Below are 22619 nucleotides of genomic sequence, written 5' to 3' on the forward strand. Positions count from 1 at the left end.
CGTCCCTGATAGAACATGTGTGGGACAAACTTGGACGTCAACTCCGTTCCAGTGGCAGTATCCAGAATACCAAGGGCCTTTTGTAACAGTAATTCCTGAGGAGAGTTTATAATGGCTTCATGATAACACTCCAACAGTCCCAACCGAATGATTACAGGTCATAGGGGGTGTAATGTCGTAATGATAAGTGGGGTCATACAGCCAAGTACTTTGTACATTTGACTCGAGTTGTAATCATTGAAATGACATTACATACACCAGCCAAGACATCATGACTACCTACTAATAGCCAGTATGTCCTTACATACTAATAGCCAGTCTTGCTAGGTCGCTGGAGGCAGTTGGCACCACATCTACTACACAAGACACCTAATTCCCTTAAATTCCGGGGAGGGGAATCATGAGCTCTGATACCACGTTCAATCACATTCCAGATGTATTCGACTGGGTTCAGATCAGGCGATTTCTGAGGCCAGCACATAAATTCGAGCCGGCCGCGGTGGTCTAGCGGTTCTGGCGCTGCAGTCCGGAACAGCGGGACTACTACGGTCGCAGGTTCGAATCCTGCCTCGGGCATGGGTGTGTGTGATGTCCTTAGGCTAGTTAGGTTTAAGTAGTTCTAAGTTCTAGGGGACTTATGACCTAAGATGTTGAGTCCCATAGTGCTCAGAGCCATTTGAACCATTTGAACCATAAATTCGATCTTTCCACTGTGTACCCCGAACCACTTCATCATACACCTGGACTTGTGACATAGCGCATTATCTTTATGAAAAACGCCACTGCCGTCGGGACACATGATTGTCACGAAGGGGTGTACGTGGTTTATTTATTTATTTATATCTGCAACGATACTTCTTACCCGTCATGGTGCCTTGCACGAGCTCCGCTGGAGCCATGGACGCCGACGTGAATGTTCTGCAGAGCGTAATGAAGCCGCCACCATCTTGTCTCCGTCCCGAATTACATGTGTCAAAGAGCTCTTCCCTTGGAGGACGACGGATTCGCGGCTTCCTGTCGGCATGATGAAGAAGGTACGGAGGTTCATCAGACGAAGCAATGCCCTGCCACTGCGCCACCGTCCAGTGCCGATGGTCAAGTACCCATTTAAGTCGTAGTTGCCGATGTCGTGGTGTTAACATTGGCACATGCACGGATCGTCGGCTGCAGAGGCTCATTGTAAGGAGTGTTCGCTGCACTGTGTGTTCGGACACACTTGTACGCTGCCCAGCATTAAAGTCTGATGTTCGTTTCGCCACAGTTCGCCACCTGTTCTGTTTTACCACTCGGCCCACCTTAAGCCGTCCAACATCTGTGATGAGGGCTGGCACCCAACCTCACGACGTCTGGACGGGGTTTCACCTTGTTTTCGTCACTTGTTGAAGACACTCACCACAGCACTACTCGAACACCCGACAAAGCCTCCTGGCCGTCGCCATCTGCCCTCGGTCAAACTAATACAGATCGCGCACCTTCCCCATTCTACACGTGGACAGCACTCTCACTGGTATTACATGCACCGTGCGTGCGTCTGACTAGCAGTCACTCCTCGCCAGATGACGCTGCTGTCACCTGGACGGATTTATATCGATAGTAGTTCAGTGGTCACAATGTTCTTCGCACAAGGGAAGGAGTAAAAGAGAAGAACCTTCACAGGTTGTGCAGTCACAACCTTTGAAGTTTCTTCTCTTTTCCTCCTTCCCTTGTGGATGCTTCAGTTTGTTTGTCAGGCACTGTGTAACTCACCACTGATTTTCTTACTATTCATAGAGTGGCACCCTATAGAGGGTTACTTACTTCACTAGCATGAGCTTCTTTTGATTATTATTATTTCTTTTGTTCCAGCCTGCTATGGTGGCATATCCTGTCCACATTCGCTCTTATTTTTCTTTGGCGACGTAACCTTCTTTGAATAGTTTCTTGCCCGTAATTTGAAGTAGATTTAGGCCCATCTAAATTTTAGGAACAATTCCTTCACTGATTGAATTTATTAAGGTCGCAACGGATAACGCAATGGTATTCTATGGGACAGTCAGAGGAAGCTACGTACTGTTAGCTAAATTTGAGCCAAGCACTTTGGGTCTTAGGACCGTAATCATCAACACTACAAATGTGACATTATTTTCAGATGTATTAAAAATAAATTAACGATCACGGAAATAGCTTCAAATGATAAAATATTTTTTGATTAATTTAAAATGTCCTGCGCCAATAAAATAAAGGCTTGGGATTCGCTTTGAATCTATAGACCACGTGGTCGCGCCTAACCGAAATCACAATATTATGACACTGATTAACTGAACCAAAAACTGTAACCAGAGCCTAAATGCTAATTCAAAAATAGCTAGGAAAAGAAATTGTTGAAATTAACAAATTATTACTAACAGATTCAAATTCCTTTTGTTCCTTGATCGATACAGTCGTTCTGGGGGAACCTGTCTTCAGAATAACTCTACCTGTAACCGTTGCGCGGAGCTCTCTCCGAACCGTTCGAGGTGGTGCGCGAGACCCATGACCAGCCTCTGCTAGGAAAACGTTTTGCTTTACTCATATTTGACCAAGCCCTCCTGTTTCTGTTCTCTGCCTTCCACCGACACCGTTTAGGTTGGTAGAAGATTGAGGAACCCACCACTTCTCTGGTTCGTCTGCCACTGCATTCAAATCATTCACACTTGACTACACACTTTCAGGATGGGTGAAAAATGGAAATCAGGACACAGGACGTACACATAAGAATGAAAAAGAAATGTGTAGACCCATATTGCTTCTACAGGCACGCAGTTGTTGAGGATGAGATTAATTAGTTGCATCACTCAGTTTTTAATCATGTAACGACACCTGTTGTCATGTTACAAGTGTTTTTCTAGATGTCATAGCTGATGTTCCGTTAACCTGTCGATTCTCCTGAGGACGGTCTCCGATACACTTCTTTCCTTACCTAATACTGCATTTCGCATTTCATCTGCCCATTTAATTTCTAACATCTTTCGATAGCACCACATTTTAGATGCTTCCAGCTGCTTTTTCACCGGACTTAGGATGACCCTCGTTTCACTTCCATCGAGTGTCCTGTATGTCTACACTTGCAGCAACTTCGTCCTCAAATGCGTATGAATATCTGATATCAGATACACTAATCTCTAAGCAACTACTTATTTCGCTTGTGCCAATCTTGTAGTCCCTTGCTTTGGTCATTGTCTGTAATCGTACTCCATACATAGGAGAGAAATTTCACTGCCTCCACTATTGTGTGGTTACCAATTTTGATGATGGTCACTTTGTTACTTCCTATTGTAATACTCTTCCTCACCTTCATCTTTGTTCTCTTTATCCTTATATTCCGTTCTTTCTCCATCTGATATACCCTTAAAGGAACACAACTGCCTGTAAAGATCTACATCTTGCAGTTTATACAGTAACTACCTTCGTCTCGCCTACAGATGTTTCATAACATCAACTGAAACGAATCTCTTGTGGACATTCTGAGCACTGGAGGGTAGAGGACTGATTTACTCGTTGCACGCTGCAGTAAATACTGGCGTATTTTCTGGACGTGTCAGTGCAAAGGAACCGCTTCCCCATCCCACAATATTGTTTACGACCCTCCCTAACTACAATCGGGTTGCCTTGATACTAATGGGAGCTGTGCAGCGGCACACCGCCGATGCGGAAACAGCAGCTCACGAGGCGCCCCCACTGTGTAGGACACTGGATGTTCCACTCGGCTGAGAGCCTACCAGTAGGCAACCAGTGCAACGGTATGTCTCTCCTGCCATGCCGCACGGCCACGTGCTTGCACATGAACGCAGGACTAACTGCGACTCAGCCGGGTGCCGGTGGGACATAATACGAGACTTCATCATCAACATTAATACTGTCGTCATTAAACACTCTGGCCCATTTTCTTAATTCTTCGTGCATCCTCCATTGCGATGAAAGTTATAGGGAGATTAGGTGCTACACTTTTCACAGCAGAACGTAAACATTTTTATTCCATTTTTATTCTTATGTCCAAACGACAACTTCATCTTCAACCACATATGATGAGGCTTAGTAAATCCACTGAGACTCATTGACTATGTGGTTGAGTGTGTGTGTGTGTGTGTGTGTGTGTGTGTGTGTGTGAGTGAGGGAGAGAGAGAGAGAGAGAGAGAGAGAGAGAGAGTAAGGGATCAAGATATAGCGTTCTCTTGCAGTTTTTCTCTCATCGACGCATTTAATTTCCTTTTCGTCTTTTTTATTGCTCTGTTGATATTTTCCTTGCCGTCTTCTTTGCTTTGTCTATCACGTGTCTTGCGACGGCATGATTGTTCAGGTACGTTGCTATCTGCAGATGCAAACTGTATTGTTTCTTTGTTTAGCTCAAAATTTTTTTTTGCACATCGTTGCCAATTTTCTTTATGTAAACAAGATCTACGTGCCTCTAACTTGACAGTCACTACTAAACTTTACACAAATTTAATATGCTGCTAATTACATTTTTTGTTGAATTTCAGATTGTGTCTTTTCCTGTGGAATCGGATGGGAGTCTTCTTGTATGTGTTGTAGGTCTGCGATGGAAATATTTGACAGGCAGGAATAACATAGTGAATATTTGCAGCCATTCATTTTCATTTGCTGCTTCAGTCATGTTTCTCATGTCGATAAGAACAAATGTTGTTCGCTCCAGTGGAAAATAGCGTCATCGAGTCCATTATTCCTGTAAAGCTTCTAAAAAGTTATTTGGTGATAGTTCGGTTTCTGTAACCATTATTCCTTGAACATTTTGGCAGTAGCAGAGGCTGCTCCACATCGCAGGCTATACTACGATCACAGTTCAACGTGTTTCGCTTGGAATATAGTGACTTAATAGCTCAAAACTGTAGTACATAGTAAGTAAACAAAACGTTTTACATATTACTCACAAGTATTTTAAAAATATAGCGTACAAAAATATATTATTAATTTAGCTGTGAAGGAGACCGTACCATAAAATCTTTTTCCTCAAAACACGTCAAAATACGAACTAAAGCCAAATGGGGCATTATGCTAGCATGTGTCTGCGATGCCTATAAGGTTAGCACACGTGTTTTAGGCACACACTGTACACGAAAGCTATATAGAACAAAAAAATCTACAAAAATAAAACAATAAATTACCCACAGTATAATGTTTCACTTAATACACTCCTGGAAATGGAAAAAAGAACACATTGACACCGGTGTGTCAGACCCACCATACTTGCTCCGGACACTGCGAGAGGGCTGTACAAGCAATGATCACACGCACGGCACAGCGGACACACCAGGAACCGCGGTGTTGGCCGTCGAATGGCGCTAGCTGCGCAGCATTTGTGCACCGCCGCCGTCAGTGTCAGCCAGTTTGCCGTGGCATACGGAGCTCCATCGCAGTCTTTAACACTGGTAGCATGCCGAGACAGCGTGGACGTGAACCGTATGTGCAGTTGACGGACTTTGAGCGAGGGCGTATAGTGGGCATGCGGGAGGCCGGGTGGACGTACCGCCGAATTGCTCAACACGTGGGGCGTGAGGTCTCCACAGTACATCGATGTTGTCGCCAGTGGTCGGCGGAAGGTGCACGTGCCCGTCGACCTGGGACCGGACCGCAGCGACGCACGGATGCACGCCAAGACCGTAGGATCCTACGCAGTGCCGCAGGGGACCGCACCGCCACTTCCCAGCAAATTAGGGACACTGTTGCTCCTGGGGTATCGGCGAGGACCATTCGCAACCGTCTCCATGAAGCTGGGCTACGGTCCCGCACACCGTTAGGCCGTCTTCCGCTCACGCCCCAACATCGTGCAGCCCGCCTCCAGTGGTGTCGCGACAGGCGTGAATGGAGGGACGAATGGAGACGTGTCGTCTTCAGCGATGAGAGTCGCTTCTGCCTTGGTGCCAATGATGATCGTATGCGTGTTTGGCGCCGTGCAGGTGAGCGCCACAATCAGGACTGCATACGACCGAGGCACACGGGGCCAACACCTGGCATCATGGTGTGGGGAGCGATCTCCTACACTGGCCGTACACCACTGGTGATCGTCGAGGGGACACTGAATAGTGCACGGTACATTCAAACCGTCATCGAACCCATCGTTCTACCATTCCTAGACCGGCAAGGGAACTTGCTGTTCCAACAGGACAATGCACGTCCGCATGTATCCCGTGCCACCCAATGTGCTCTAGAAGGTGTAAGTCAACTACCCTGTCCTGCAAGATCTCCGGATCTGTCCCCCATTGAGCATGTTTGGGACTGGATGAAGTGTCGTCTCACGCGGTCTGCACGTCCAGCACGAACGCTGGTCCAACTGAGGCGCCAGGTGGAAATGGCATGGCAAGCCGTCCCACAGGACTACATCCAGCATTTCTACGATCGTCTCCATGGGAGAATAGCAGCCTGCATTGCTGCGAAAGGTGGATATACACTGTACTAGTGCCGACATTGTGCATGCTCTGTTGCCTGTGTCTATGGGCCTGTGGTTCTGTCAGTGTGATCATGTGATGTATCTGACCCCAGGAATGTGTCAATAAAGTTTCCCCTTCCTGGGACAATGAATTCACGGTGTTCTTATTTCAATTTCCAGGAGTGTATAATCCATTATGGAGTTGAGGTAGCAGTTGTCGTTATACTGGTTATCACTGTTAGCATCCAACCGCGATTCTTATACTTATATTTTAACAACGCGTTTCACCGTTTTAGGCCCCTGGGGCATAGAATACGAAATAACATTGGCAATGGCGCCAATATTTCCTATGACATGCAGACATTGTGCAACTGTCAACACCACTAGACGAGGATGATGTTATGCCCCGCCCATATTTGCTGCAGGGAGCTTTTAATTGGCATGTTTAAGAAAAAAGGTGGCTTGGGTTATGAAGAAGCTGAGAAATGTGATTGGATGATCTGCTATGGCAGTAAAGTACTGAGGTGTGACTGGGGAAGCTGAATACGTGTAACGCAATTGTCTTGAAAGCTCTCTGATTGACCATTTTCCAAGAAAGACATTGTGGCCTTAAGAAGAAGTTGTGAAATGTAATTGGACGGGCTTATATGTCTGTAAAATATCGAGCTATTTTTGAGAAAGCTAAGTATGTGTAATGTAGGCTCTCTGATAAGCCTATTTCTGAGAGAGGCTTAGGAAAGGGAAGGAAAGAGAAAAGGTTATGGCTTAGGGGGTGGAAGGAGAGGGGTTTAGAGGGGAGGGTAAATGAGGCGAGGGTAATGTGGCTTAGAAGAGGCGAGGGGCATGATGACGTCATGCATTTGCATCTGCATGTATGCAACCCGACGGTTAAAAATGAAATTAGGGCTAATGTTGCTATTGCATTTCTGCCATAAACACAAATTACAACGCCGAATGCTTCCGCTGTGGCTTCTGTTGGTGGCCAATAGACACAGGTACAGGTGCGCATCCAAACATCACTGACTACACCACTGCAGCGGCCATATTATAAAACAGGACTTATAACAAAATAACTTTTCATTACTTCGATTCATTCTGATTCATAAGCGTCTCCAACAAAGGTCTCGAAACAATGGACGGGTAACACAAATCCATCACAAAGTAGTTACTGTATTTTGTTTATCATTAGGACTACAACATTGATTCCGTCATTTTGCAATAGATGGCAGTAGTGGCAAATGGCATTGCAGGTAGTAAGTCGTAAGTGTAATACATTAGACATTTGTTAACACAATCCCATCAACATACTGCCTGATTTGTGACTGTATCGTTAAGTTATTCTCGACTGAATATGTCAGTCTACGAGCCCAGTTCTCACAATTTATGGGAAGTTTTAATTGTCTCCTTTAACTTGAAGAAATCTGCGGCTGAGGCTCAGAAAATTCTGGATAAGACCTTTGATGGGGCATCTATTAGTGAAATAAAGTGCAGAGAGTGTCTTCAACGCTTCAAGAATGGTGATTTTGATGTCAAGGCCGACATGGCGGCGGAAGAGAGAAGGTTTTCGAAACTACTGAAATCGACGGCAACAAACAGGAGATCGTTATCAAAAGCAACTGAAGCGTTTGAGCTGAGCACTGAAGGACAAACGACCACAATATAACAACAGACATTAAAAGGTGATTTTGCACGATGACAATGCTCGATCCCTCCGGCCGTCGTATTCTCCAGACATTGCTCCCTCTGATTACCATCTTTTTAGACCAACGTCACGTGGTCTATCTGACTAACATCTTCTGTCGTATGAAGGAGTGAAAAATTGGATCGACTGATGGATTTCCTCAAAAGACGCGCAGCTATTTCGTGACGGGATTCGTACGCTGCCCGAAAGAAGAGAGAAAACAGTGGCCAGAGACGTACTTTGAATAGTGAATTTTGTGTAGGTTTACACAATAAAGCCTTGAACTTCGAGAAAAAATGACAGAAGCAGAGATGTAGACCTAATATCTGTCTCTGAATTCTCACAGTGAGCAGCAATCTTTTTATAGTGTTCATGAAGCGCTGACGTTTTTAATCATTTTTAAAGTGACTTTGAAGAACGTTATATATGTGACGTATTAACGGCTACTGTAAAGTTAACGGGTGCAAGAATTTCATTCATTGCGCATTTTAAGCTTGTATGCTAGGCTAGATCCCATCTACTGCATCGAACAATGCTTTTTCTTCAATTACTTTTGAATTACACACACTAGCTGCAACAGTAATGGCACTCTCTAAACGTTCGTTTTCGTTGTTGTTTTTTCGTGATGAAGGACATACCCGGTTCCATGATAAGAAATTGCATGATTAATCGTTTATGTTGGGAGGGGTGGTGTGTGTGTGTGTGTGTGTGTGTGTGTGTGTGTGTATTTGCATATGTTGTGCGTTGACATACTATATAAGTGTGATAAATCCAAAAGTCTTACGATGAACGATATCATGCCATCTACTGAGATAGTAGCTAGACTGGAATTACTGTGACCGTTACTGACGACAGTTGAACTGCTGATTATGAGACCATTGTTGGCACTCAGTCAACAGGAACGTATGCGAGTAAATGGGTGTGCCAGACCGCCACAGGAGGACAAACTGCTGCTTCCTGTAGAAGTGAGTGGAGCACTTTACCTGCCAATTTCTTCCTGAAGGTCGTAGAGATCCCGGATGTCGACGCCGCGACGGATCTGCACGTCGCGGTAAGGGAAGCTCGGCTCCACCTCTGCAACATAAGCACAAAAGGAGGACGTTAATACTGGAGCTTTGATTGAAGATAGCAGACGCCGAATATTCTACTCTATCTCTGCTCCGTAGCAGGGTGGACTGAATTATTAAGTATTTTCTATTGCTTATTCCTTCCAAGAAACAGTTTTTACTTAAAGATAAGACCAATTTTTAAATGTTCTCTTAAAAGTTTTTCGCAGACTACATTCCATCTTACAAGGAGAGGTCCCTAGCGGTGGGATCGACTTTTTGAAACCAAATATACGGCGATGTAGAATAAGATCCTAGGAACCACACCCTGCAGCCATTCACCCTGGTGGGCCCTTGTTCGCGAGTAATTGACGAAATAAAAAATCGGAATTTTGCGTGATACCCAATAACATTAGAAAAGTTAACTCCACGTGTTGAAGCTGGTGGGTTCAAATTTTGTCAGTTGCAGTAAATATTTTTTAGTTTTAAATCATTATCGAAATGATTTCTATCATTATTATTATTCAGTTAACTGATTTAACTGTATTTTTTATTTACATTCCTTTATCACTTAATTTTAATCATCATATTAACTTTTTTATTTATTTCATTTTTTTCTTTATATCACTTTTCTGCAATCGAAATTTTTGTGAATATGAATTTAATTACATCATCTATTATAATATTCAATTATTTGAAAATTCTGATATATCAGTTAAAAACCAAAAGACGAAATAATCTATTTGTGTTGACTGTGCAATGATATGAACAATGTATTTTTCGTTACGAGCTGTGCAACTATTTAAACGCAGATGAATATTTAAATGAAAGGAATGTTTACAAATAAGACGAAATTCAAGCTAAGTGAGAAATATGTGTACAATGAACGCAATAATGTGGACGAAAAAATTCTGTGATAAAAGAAATTAAATCGAAATGAATGAACAAAATTAATTAAAAACACGCGAACAAAGATTTCAAGTGAAAACTGAATGCTGGAAAGAAAAATGAGAGCAAATGAAGACGTTGATATTATGTTTAAAATTATGTGACAAAGGAATGGAAATAAATTACATTTAAATCAATTAAATGAATAAAAATGATGATCGAACTGATTTCGACAAAGAATTAAAAATAAAAACAATCAATTTATCGCATCTAACAAGATTCGAACCCAGAACTCCTACTTCCGGAGCTATTATCCTATCTACTGCACCCGTCTATGTAATACGACTCTTTTAACATTATTGGGCATCACGCAAAATTCCGAATTTTTTTTTCGCCAGTTGCTCGCAAACGAGGGCGCTGTAGGGTGAATGGCTTAGGGTGTGATACCTGGGATCTTAACTTACATAACTGTATAGACGGTTTCAAAATGTCGATCCCACCACTGGGATTTGATGCTCCAAGTACAAGACGATCTCTACTGCAATGTTTGTTGATTAATAACGCATTTAGAGATGTTAGCACGTCATCAGATTAACTTAAAAAGGCAGCAGAAGTCGCATTAGACAAAATTAAAAACCATGGTAGCAGTCACCTTAGTCCATATTAAAATCATGGAAAGAATGGTTGTATCAGAAATGCAGTCATCAAACTGCGGATAAAAAACCAAGCACCAGTAGCAAACGGCGTTCACAAGCGTGTGTGTCACAACTAAGCAAATACTGCCGCCAATGAAATGTGTGCTGAGGCATGGAGGAGGCGGACTACACGCTCGGACACAACCAGGAGTGATGATCTGTGGTGTCATTTCACTTCATACCATGACACCTTTGGTTGCCATCAGTGATACCTTTACAGTACAGCGCTACGTCGACGATAGTCTGCGCCCCGTTTTGTTGCTCTTCACGGCAATCAAATCAGTCATAAGGCACGGAATTTTTGCGCAGCTCTGCGCCTGTGAGCTCCGAGCGACTACGGAGAGAATTTTGTAGGTTTTATTCTGGCGGCATGTGCAGCGGATGTCCGTCCCGTGAATGGCGCCGGCTGGCGACATGCGTCACGCCCCTCCTCGCTACGCCACGCCACGCTGTGACGTCACGGGGCACAGGAATAGCGCGACGCCGCTGCAGCAGGCATTCCGCAGCCGAAGGCGCGCGAGACACGCCGTGACCTCGTCTCTGCCCGTGCAGGACCGAGGGCGGCGCCCGAAACACAGCACCAGCTTAAACCTCCTTGTTTGTTCTTGCTCCTTACATGGGGCGTATCGTAATTCGTAGCGAAAACTATACAAACAAAAACGTTCCAGTAACATGGATCTACAAAAAAGCCATTTGCGTGATTATTATATGTACAGCACTATAAAACTTATACTGAAATAGTATGAGCATTCTTTTAATTTCAAGTAAGTATTTTTGGCAGTCAATACCACAATATTCTTTACAACAGTAATATGAACATGTAGCTCACTTCTCGTAGAATGTGAAGTGAAAAAAAAAAAGCTCTCCGTCTTCAGGCCATAAGTGGCCCATCGGGACCATCCGACCGCCGTTTCATCCTCAGTTGAGGATGCGCATAGGAGGGGCGTGTGGTCAGCACACTGCTCTCCCGGTCGTTATGATGGTTTTCTAAGACCGGAGCCGCTACTATTCGGTCGAGTAGCTCCTCAATTGGCATTACGAGGCTGAGTGCACCCCGAAAAATGGCAACAGCTCATGGCGGCTGGATGGTTACCCATCCAAGTGCCGGTCACGCCCGACAGCGCTTAACTTCGGTGATCTCACGGGAACGGGTGTATCCACTGCGGCAAGGCCGTTGCCTGAAGTGAAAAAAGGTAACTATTAATTACTTCTCTGGAACCGCGAGACCGCTATGGTCGCAGGTTCGAATCTTGCCTCGGGCATGGATGTGTGTGTTGTCCTTAGGTTAGTTAGGTTTAAGTAGTTCTAAGTTCTAGGGGACTGATGGCCTCAGAAGTTGAGTCCCATAGTGCTCAGAGCCATTTGAACCAATTACTTCTATGAGTTGTGCCACTTTTCTTACTTTTCTAAAAACGTGTTTATTTTTGCTATAACCCTTCATGTAATACTTTCGCCACTTTTCCACCCCAAATAAAACACAGTCTTTTACGTACTGTAATAAATGGTTCAAATGGCTTTGAGCACTATGGGACTTAATATCTGAGGTCATCAGTCCCCTAGAACTTAGAACTACTTAAACCTAACTAACGTAAGGACATCACACACATCCATGCCCGAGGCAGGATTCAAACCTGCGACCGTAGCGGTCGCGCGGTTCCAGACAGAAGCGCCTAGAAGCGCTCGACCACAGCAGCCGGCGTACTGTAATATAAAACGACATTCCAGCCTCCATCAGGCAAAACAACTATGCTACAAAAAAAACTAAAAACAAATTGAAATTGGGTTATTAGAAAAACACAAAATGTAATATTATAATTTATAAAAAATAGTGTAATTTAATAAGGACCCGCCAGGTTAGCCGAGCACACTAACGCGCTGCTTCCTGGACTCGGGTAGGCGCGCCGGCTCCAGATCGAATCCCCCCAGCGGATTAACGACGATGGTCGGTGTGCCAGACAGCCTGGATGTGGTTTTTAGGCGGTTTTCCACATCCCCCTATGTGAATACAGGGCTGGTCCCCTCGTCCCGCCACAATTACACGGCTTGCAGACATCTGAACATTTTCGCACTATTCCATGGATTACACTAGTCGCGGACAGAGGGGGTACACTAATTCAGTCCCGGGGGGTATGGGGTGGCGGCAGGAAGGGCATCCGGCCACCCCTTACACTAACATTACCACATCCGATTAACCATGCCGACCCTGCGTATCTGCGGAAAAACTGGCACAAGCAAAAGAAAGAAAGAAAGAAAGAATGTAATTTAATAAGGAACATCAGTTAGGTACAATTAAGGAACACAGTTTACAAAAATGGATTCAGTGTGAACTTTCTTTATAGCAGTACTTTTTATTATTTATTTATTTATTTTGTACGCTGCAATGCCCGAAACTGCGTAACGTTTACAACATCTGTAATCTTCAGAATAGTGTCATATTGTAATATAAGATATAGGCCCTATATAAACACAGACATTCTAATAATCAGTGACGTTAATAGTTACATTCAGCTGTATGCTCAAATGTTTCATAACTCAATGTGCCGCTCTTCTTGAATGACCCATGCACACCTACCAGTAGCAACACAGAAGTGACACTGTTCTTGTCGTGGTGAATCATGAACCCTACAACAAAACTGACAACTGCCCTCAAGCGTACAAATTTCACCATACAGAAGTGACATTTTTCGTGGATGTTGAGGTACTTCGCGCGTATTTTTCAGTGACATGAACTAAAAGGTTTTTGTCTTCGGTCGATTTTCTTGCAAAAGTGCGATATGTGGTTTGAGCTACTATCGACTACAGAATAAATGTGACTGTAGGCTTTCCCGGCGTAAACTATTGATGAAGGTTTCTCGGGTCTCCAGCCGGGTGGTAGCGTTGATATCTCGCGACGTTTCTGGAAGTGTCATACTACCCATCTTCTGGCGAAGATGGGTAGTATGGGAAGTGTCATACTACCCATCTTCTGGCGAAGATGGGTAGTATGACACTTCCAGAAACGTCGCGAGATATCAACGCTCCCATCCGGCTGGAGACCCGAGAAACCTTCATCTACAGAATAAATGTCTCCTTTTTAATAACATACATCAACAAAAGTTTTCCATCGCTCCTTTATTTCGTAATTCATAGCATAGAAGATAATATTTGGCTCTAGGAATACGTATATACTCATTTGGAATGTGTCCAGATCACAAGAAAATGGACAAAATCTTCTGTCTATTGCGGTATTTTTCACAGAACTTCCGAGCAACGTCAGTACGTGGTGGAACGTCCCCTTGCTCGGACGGAAGCTTGAATCCGTTGTGGCACACCACTGATGAGATCATCACGCCAGCCCTGGTCCAAATAGTTCTACTTTTCGATGGCGATACTGGGTAAGGCGTTTAGACAACGTGGTCGTTGTCGACGTCCAAAAATAGGTCGTTTAACTCTATCCCACACATGTTCGATTGGGTTCATGTTCGTGGGACAGGCAGATTACTTCATTATGGTGGTCCTAACATGCTGTTCAAGAGAACAGCATGATGGACACTTGTTATCACTCATCAAGATGAAATTCTCACCAAAATAGAGGCGGTACGGTCCCACTATTGTTTACAGAACCTCGTTCCTATGCCGTACAGTCGTAAGGTTACCCTCAACAACGACGAGAGGTGTACGGTGGCCCATGTAACGGAACCCCAGAACATTACTCCACCACATGCGGAACACAGAGTTGGAGGCGTTCGATATTGCCCTATTGTCTCCAAACACGTTCTCTGCGATTACCAGGATGCACAAAGATCTGACTTTTGTCCATAAACAATAACAGACACCAATCTTGGGAAATACATTCTGCAGCATTTCTTGCCCATTTCTAACGGAGTCCGCGGTGTTGTGGTCTACAACGTCGTGCTCGTCATTGTTGTTGGCAATGAAGACTCGCATTATGCAATCGTCTCCTAAGAGTTTGACGCGATACACGTTATCCTGTAGCGTCTTCGAACACAGTATTCGGTTCTGGAGCACTCTGTCCAGGATTCTTTTGACTCAAAAGTCGTAGGTATCGATCGTCCCGTGCACGCGTCGAACGTGGACAACCTCTGTGGTTAACGTCCTCAACGCTACCTGTCAACTGGAACCGATTCCATGTCCGCACCATATCGATTTGATTCCGGTGCACATATCGTGCAACTTCGCTGGTTGAAAAATCCTATGCGCGTAACGTGATAATGCGGGCTTACTTATTGATCGCGATTGTCCTTCGTGGCAAGATGGGTGCACACTCTGCCGTTCCATAGACCTCTCTAATGTGTCCCTAACAGTGCTTTATTTCCAAGGAAATGTTGTGAGGCGTGCGCGGCTCGTGTTCATGCCGTTTCTTGCTTTATAGCTTCTCTTTACGGAACTGTCGCCTCGTTTCTTATTCGATTTACTGGCGTCACTAAGTTGCTGGCTTCCCTGCCCGTGAGTGGCAGCAGCAGTGCCTATCGATAAGAGCACTGTCGTATTATCTTTGAAGCGAACGCTAGTATTTCCGGCTCGTCGTGTGTCGGTAGTTCAGTTGGGATGGAGCGCCAGTGAAGTCTGGACAACCAGTACTCACCGACCGCTGGCGACACGTTTGTACTGTCCGACGGAAGGAGAGTGGAGCGGGAACGAGCGTTGGTTAGTCGTTCGGTCGGTCGTCTCATCGGGCGATGCGTTTGGTCTTTTGACCGTTTCTGGGCCTCGTCAGTAGGTCATCTTGCCGGACGTGGGTCGGTTCCTTCCTTGTGTAGAGGTGTCGGGTGGCCGGGTGGCCAATGGGCAAGTGTTCCCTCTGCTTGGTTGGGTCTCAGCCAGTGTGTCCAGGTCGTCCTGTCTCTGAGTTCCGAACGGACATCAAGGAGTCGGGATGGAGCTGCAATGAGGTCCGGACAACCAGGACTCGCCCGACCGTTGCCGACACACATGACTTGAGTGGGGACGCCCTTTTGGTTGGTCGTTCGGTCGGTCGTCTCATCGGACGACGTGTATTTGGTCGCTGACCGCTTATGGGTCCTCTGTGTGTCCCGACTTGTGATTCGTCCTTGTTGTTCCACAGTGATTGCTTTTAGGATCGTTCGAGTTCTTGTGGAAGTGTTTTCGTGCAACTGTGTCTAGCTTGTGTGATTTCGACTGAGCAGTTATGTTAATGTTGAAACTTCCTGGCAGATTAAAACTGTGCGCCGGACCGAGACTCGAACTCGGGACCATTGCCTTTCGCGGGCAAGTGCTCTACAAACTGAGCTACCCAAGCACGACTCACGCCCCGTTCTCACACCTTTAATTCCGCCAGTACCTCGTCTCCTCCTTGGGTAGCTCAGTTGGTAGAGCACTTGCCCGCGAAAGGCAAAGGTCCCGAGTTCGAGTCTCGGTCCGGCGCACAGTTTTAATCTGCCAGGAAGTTTCATATCAGCGCACACTCCGCTGTAGAGTGAAAATTTCATTCTATGTTAATGCTGTCTACGCACTGGAGTTGTCTGTCGGCCGGTTGGGACAGAGTCGGGCACATCGTATAGTTCGGCAGCCTTTGGTGTTGTTCATATTTTTGAGTGGTTATTGCGCCTTGACTGCATTTAGACGCCAATATTTGAAGACGTAGTGTTGCTGGTATCTTCGTCCTCGCTGACATTTTCCGTTTTCGTGCCGTTGGTCGGGCGGAAGGGAATTGATTAGGTGGTTGGTCGGTCCTTCAGCCGTCCTTGGATATGGTTGCCATCCGATTATTTAATCTTACTTTTGGCTGCCTGTCTCATCTAACCTTACGTTAGAGTTACCTCCTCAGGCCGACCCTTGGAACACTTCTGAGCACCACTGTTCTGTTGGTTTTAGATTATGGTTTTCTTTTAGTATGAAGTACTGTGCAAGGCCTTCAGCTGTCTTTTAGTTTACTTTATTTTAATTGTAAAATAAGGCCCTCAAGATTGATTTGTCTAAAACTACTTTAAAAAAGAGATTTGGCTCCATTTGAAATCTTTGTTATCCAGGCCTTAAGCCTTGAGTTGTTCAATGTTCCGTATGTGGCCATCAGCCGAGATTTTACGTGAAATGTTTTTAAGATAAGGCTTTCAGCCGTCTTAAATTAAAACTTTGAAGATTCTTGTTTAAACTAACTTTGTTTAAAAAAAGAAAGAGGAATTTTACTCTATTAGAAAGGCCTTGCCCTCAGTTGTTCTACGTTCAGTATGTGGCCTTTAGCCGAGCTTTTAGGTCAAATATTTTTAAGTAAGGCCTTCAGCCGCGTGTATTCCTTAAAGCAATTTTAATAACTTGTGTTCGGGCTTTCAGCCATATTGTTTTGAGTCCTTTTAACGGCATGTGCGAGTAAGTGTTTTTAGGAAAATAAAGTTTGTGTGTTTTGTGCAACTGACAGTAACTGATTTTGGCCCCTTTCCACAACCATAACCTGATCCGCTCTGTCCTGCGAAAGCAGATTTCATGTTGCAAACCATTCGAATGCGGCGTTCCAACCGTAGTTAGCGCCCATAGCAACTGTGTGTATGTTTGCAAACAACTTTTCGACCGGAACAGAAACAGTCACAACGACAACACATATGCTCGACATATCACGCTGATGCACACTTTTATTGATATGTGTATACTCCTCTTCCGAAATTTTCTTCTCGTCCTTCACTAATTCTTCACGTATAAGTTGAACAACAATGAGAATGATAAGCCATACAGGTTGTGACGGATCACGTATAGCTCCCATCGTGTTTAAATTTGTATTCGGAAGTACGCGGTCTAATTACGAGGGCTCTTGTATGATATTACTGTTGAGAGGTCAGCGGGCTCCTGGTACGGGGGCTTTCATGTATGCTTATATGTCTGAAAATGTTTCAGAACATTATCACTTGCTCGAACTACGCTGCCCTTTATGCCACCAGAGGACATGCAGTAGTCGGTCGTTGGCAGCGAATTCCTCGACTGCAATGCGACAATGGGACGCCCGCCTAGGACCGCCCGACTACGCTCGCTGAAGAACGAAATATGATTTAATCAAATAAAATAATATGGTTCCAGAGACCTTTTCAGGTCTAAAACATCTATGTTGTATGTATACAGACTGTATAACGAATACATGTCTGTGCCCGGCCAAACTTGTTTGATATGTTTATCGATTGGAGTGTGCTTACGCCGTTCATCCAAGCCTCACACCACAGTAGTGTGTTTATATTTCGCGGCGTGGGTTGATGGGTTGCAGCTGTAGCGGTTATAAAGCTAACTACTGACAAAGTTATTTGTGCACTGTTATACAGTTATTAAATTTAATAGGTTTCAACGGTGTTTAGTGCTGCTTGTGGCGCAATAACGACTTAATTTACTTTCGGAAAAGTTCGCTCGCTGTGTTTTTTGAGTTTTCTTTACGTTGAAGCCATTTAGTAAATTTCGTGCTTTAGTTTTCAGCTGACGTTTGTTATTGTTTCTAGTGAAATACTAGAGTAAAATTTTCATTCACTGTTTTAACTTCGTTGAGAGTTCCAGTGGCCGATTGAATTTTTGGTTTCAGCTAATAATTTTGTGAAGCTTGTTGGTATTAGTTGCGATTTAGTAGTATTACTAAAAGTAGTTGCTTTCTTAGTAGAGAGAGAATTTAGAGACCGCTGTTGTTAGCTCTATAAATAGTTCTACTGGTGTAAGTGAATTTAGGTAACGTAGACGATTAGTTTTTTTTTCAGTAACTGTAAAATTTCACCATGTGTGAGAAGTGTGGGCTCTGGCGTAGGTTTGTGAGTAGCGGGTTACGGTGTGGGATTTGTTCAAAGTATTTTCATTGGGGGGAATGCAGTGGGGAAGGCGGTGGGCATTCTAGCGAGATCCTCTCCTGGGAATGCAAAATCTGTAGTGGAAATAAGTGGATGGAGGAGCAGGAGCGTAAGATCTGTGCCCTTCAGGTGCGGTTACAATACGCAGAGGAGGAACTAGATAGGTTGAGGAGGGCGAAGAGTGCTGTGGATTGGGAACTGGCAGTTGGCAAGAAGGCAGCTAGAAGGAGGAGGTATTCAGACAGTTATACTTTGCGTATATGCAATAGATTTGACCAGTGTCAGAGTTGAGTGGAGAGGAGCCATTTGTAGCTGTAGATGTAGAATACACGCAGCAGTTGTCAGCAGTTAGAAGGCCTATGTCAGTTGCGAAGTCTAACTGAAAGAAGAAGCAGTGAACACGAAGTGTGGTGGGGCAATCACTCTGTTGTAGAAATAATTCAAATGCCAAGATCGCTTAAATACTGTTTACTGGATGACCGGTTTCAAATGGTTCAAATGGCTCTGAGCACTATGGGACTTAACATCTGAGGTCATCAGTCCCCTAGAACTTAGAACTGGTTCAATCTAACGAACCTAAGGACATCACACACATCCATGCCCGAGGCAGGATCCGAACCTGCGATCATAGCGGTCACGCAGTTCCAGACTGTAGCGCCTAGAACCGCTCGGCCACTCCGGCCTGCGAAGTCAGGAACAGACACCACGCAGTCACATAATTGATATGCCTCGATGGGCAATGAATGCACAACTTTCTGTGTCGATGCACATTTACGTTCGACCTTCAGAGAGAATTTAAAATTAGTGAGCATGGACGACAGGGACGGGGACTGTGGACTGGTGGCGCTAGGTGTGAGTCTGGGTCATCGGGGGAGCGTGTCGAGGAAGCCTGCCCGTTTGCAATAAACACTGTGTCCGGGTGTCCTAGTAAGCAGGAGGTCCTGGGTTCGAGTCCTTGACTGGCACATATGTCAACACTTCGTCGCTGATTCCGCATGATGTCCTGACGCAACTGCTATCATTAATTCCTTCCCTTTCTTTTCCTCCCCCCCCCTCTCCACCATCAATTTACGTAATAAATACTTACCAACCGATGAGGTGCACGAAGATACATTATCGTCCAGCCACGTCTTCTGGATGCTTCAATTTTTTGTCAGGCAGTATATTAAAGCATATTAAGACATTTGTTAGAATTTAATAGTACACTATGTGGTCAAAAGTATCCGACATCTGGCTGAAAATGACTTACAAGTTCGTGGCGCCCACCATCGGTAATATTGGAATTCGATATGATGTTGGCCCACCCTTAGCCTTGATGACAGCTTCCACTCTCGCAGGTGCGGAAGGTTTCTTCGGGAATGGCAGCTCATTCTTCACGGAGTGCTGCATTGAGGAGAGGTATCAATGTTGGTCGGTGAGGTCTGGCACGAAGTCAGCGTTCCAAAGCATCCCAGAGGTGTTCTATAGGATTTAGGTTAGGACTCTGTGCAGACCAGTCTGTTACAGGGATGTTATTGTCGTGTAACCACTCCGCCACAGACCGTGCATTATGAACAAGTGCTCTATCGTGTTGAAAGATGAAATCGCCATCCCCGAATTGCTCTTCAACAGTGGGAAGCAAGAAGGTGCCTAAAACATCAATGTAGGCCTGTGCTGTGATAGCGCCACGCAAAACAACAACGGGTGCAAGCCCCCTCCATGAGAATAACGACCACACCATAACACCACCGCCTCAGAATTCTACTGTTGGCAGTACACCCACTGGCAGATGACGTTCACCGGGCATTCTCCATACTCACACCCTGCCATCGGATCGCCACATTGTGTACCGTGATTCATCAGTCCACACAACTTTTTTCCACTGTTCAATGGTCCAATGTTTACGCTCCTTACACCAAGCGAGGCATCGTTTGGCATTTACCTACGTGATGTATGGCTTATGAGCAGCCGCTCGACCACGAAATCCAAGTTTTCTCACCTCCCACCTAACTGTCATAGTAGTTGCAGTGAATCCTGATGTAGTTTGGAATTCCTGTGTGATGGTCTGGATAGATGTCTGCCTATTACACATTACGACCCTCTTCAACTGTCGGCGGTCTCTTGTCAGTCAACAGATGAGGTCGGCCTGTACGCTTTTGTGCTGTAAATGTCCCTTCACGTTTCCACTTCACTATCACATCGGAAACAGTGGACCTAGGGATGTTTAGGAGTGTGGAAATCCCGCGTACAGACGTATGACACAAGTGACACCGAATTACCTGACCACGTTCGAAGTCCATAACTTCCGCGGAGTTCCCCATTCTGCTCTCTCGCAATGTTTAATGACTGCTGAGGTCGCTGATATGGAGTACGTGGCAATAGGTGACAGCACAATGAGCCTAATAAGAAAAACGTATGTTTTGGGGGGTGTTCGGATGCTTTTGATGACATAGTGTATTTGGCCATTCCGGCAATAATCGAAGCCATATACTGCTGCACACAGTCCTATTTTAGTTCAAAGGGTTCTAAGGAAACAGATAGGACCGTCTGTTGCACAAGTAACGAGTACCGCATGGCTTTTCCCAAACAATGATGCGGATAAAAGTGCGTAACTGCGTTGCTGCGAAGTTTCACTGTGCGCCGATGACGTCGCTAGCTGCGTCAGGACGCCCTGCTCAGGAATAGACGCGTAAAAGGAAGGAAGCGACAGACGAGACTAGGCTCACGTGCGAAACACGTGCTGCAGGCTTCTGAGTGAGCAGTCTTCCGGCATGACGTGGCGGCGGATTCTTGACGTGGACCACTTTGGCTCCTATGCAGTATATTCCCCATAAAATATATTTCATAGAACACGAAGCCGCAAAATCTGGAACCAATCCAAGAACTTCAGATTTCCTCTGAAGACTGCCAGAAAACCCAAAGCAACCACTACAACAATTCAAACAGAGCGAAGTGGCTTGGTGGTTAGCACACTGGACTCACATTCGGGAGAACGACGGTCCAAATCGCCGTCCTGCCACCCAGATTTCTCTAAATAGCTTAACCCTTTATTTACTGCAATTATAAAAAATATAAAATCAGGAATCAAAATGTTTACTTTATTACTTGATGAACTGTTACTGAATTAGGCTAATATCAAATTATTTTATTTCAAAACAGATACAAAGTCATAAAAATGCGTACAGTTTTCATAGGATTTTTAAGTCCCGGCATGATTATACAGGTGAAGTACATTAGGGACTAAAAATTCCCAACAGTATGATACAGGTAGCATTATTGCTTCTGATGATAGTTGTAAAAACAGTTACTTTTGCATTAACACACAAGGTTTTGAATTGGGGGTTCGGGTTCGGGTTATTTGGGGGGAGCAGACCAAACTGCGAGGTCATCGGTCTCATCGGATTAGGGAAGGATGAGGAAGGAAGTCGGCCGTGCCCTTTCGAAGGAACCATCCCGGCATTTGCCTGGAGCGATTGAGGGAAATCACGGAAAACCTAAATCAGGATGGCCGGACGCGGGATTGAACCGTCGCCCTCCCAAATGTGAGTCCAGTGTGCTAGCCACTGCGCCGCCTCGCACGGTTTTGATTTGGGTCTACAGCCCATCTTTGTAGATGATCAAGGTTCCAGTTTCCCCCTGAACTGACAAATGTCGGCCAGTGAAGGCCTGTGTTCTGAAAACGCACGTCGTTTGGTACCAAAATGCTGTCTTCCTTCTCTTTGGAGTTGAAAGAAGAGAATTTTGATCCTTTTTGGGCCTTCCCCGATTTTTTGGACGTTTCCTTTCAAAGAGTGTGTAGACCAAGCACAATTCTAAGTTTGATATCTATCAGTAGAAGTGTCCCTTTTACGTCAGAGTATGAAATTCAAGGGTCATTTCCACGACGGCATAAAACAGCCTGTACCAATACCTTTTTTGACTTTCTGTCCATTTCATAAAGAGACCTATCCACGTCAGCTTTATCTACGGCACCCATGTGCTCATTACTGTCTTGTACAACTGTCACTGCTCCCACTTCAATCTTTGTTCCGTATTTTTCGCTTCTGGATACATTGCACGCTTTGAAAGGCAGTGAAGTCACTGTTCTTATATCATATTCTACGCTATAATTGAATATTGCAAGGGCACCGTATTGATACTTTGTCCATTTAACGTTAATAT

General features: G+C 44.8%; 1 protein-coding gene across 1 annotated transcript in view; it reads right to left on the minus strand.

Moving 5' to 3' along the window:
- LOC124804748 (myosin light chain kinase, smooth muscle) overlaps positions 1–22619 on the minus strand; it is a 359831-nt gene that overhangs the window by 101345 nt on the left and 235867 nt on the right. Inside the window, exon 3 of the mRNA XM_047265050.1 lies at positions 9065–9155. Within this exon, the coding sequence (XP_047121006.1) occupies positions 9065–9155 (91 nt within the window). The remainder of the gene's footprint in view (positions 1–9064; positions 9156–22619) is intronic.

Source organism: Schistocerca piceifrons, chromosome 7, assembly GCF_021461385.2.
Source record: "Schistocerca piceifrons isolate TAMUIC-IGC-003096 chromosome 7, iqSchPice1.1, whole genome shotgun sequence".
NCBI classification, from domain to species: Eukaryota; Metazoa; Arthropoda; class Insecta; order Orthoptera; family Acrididae; genus Schistocerca; species Schistocerca piceifrons.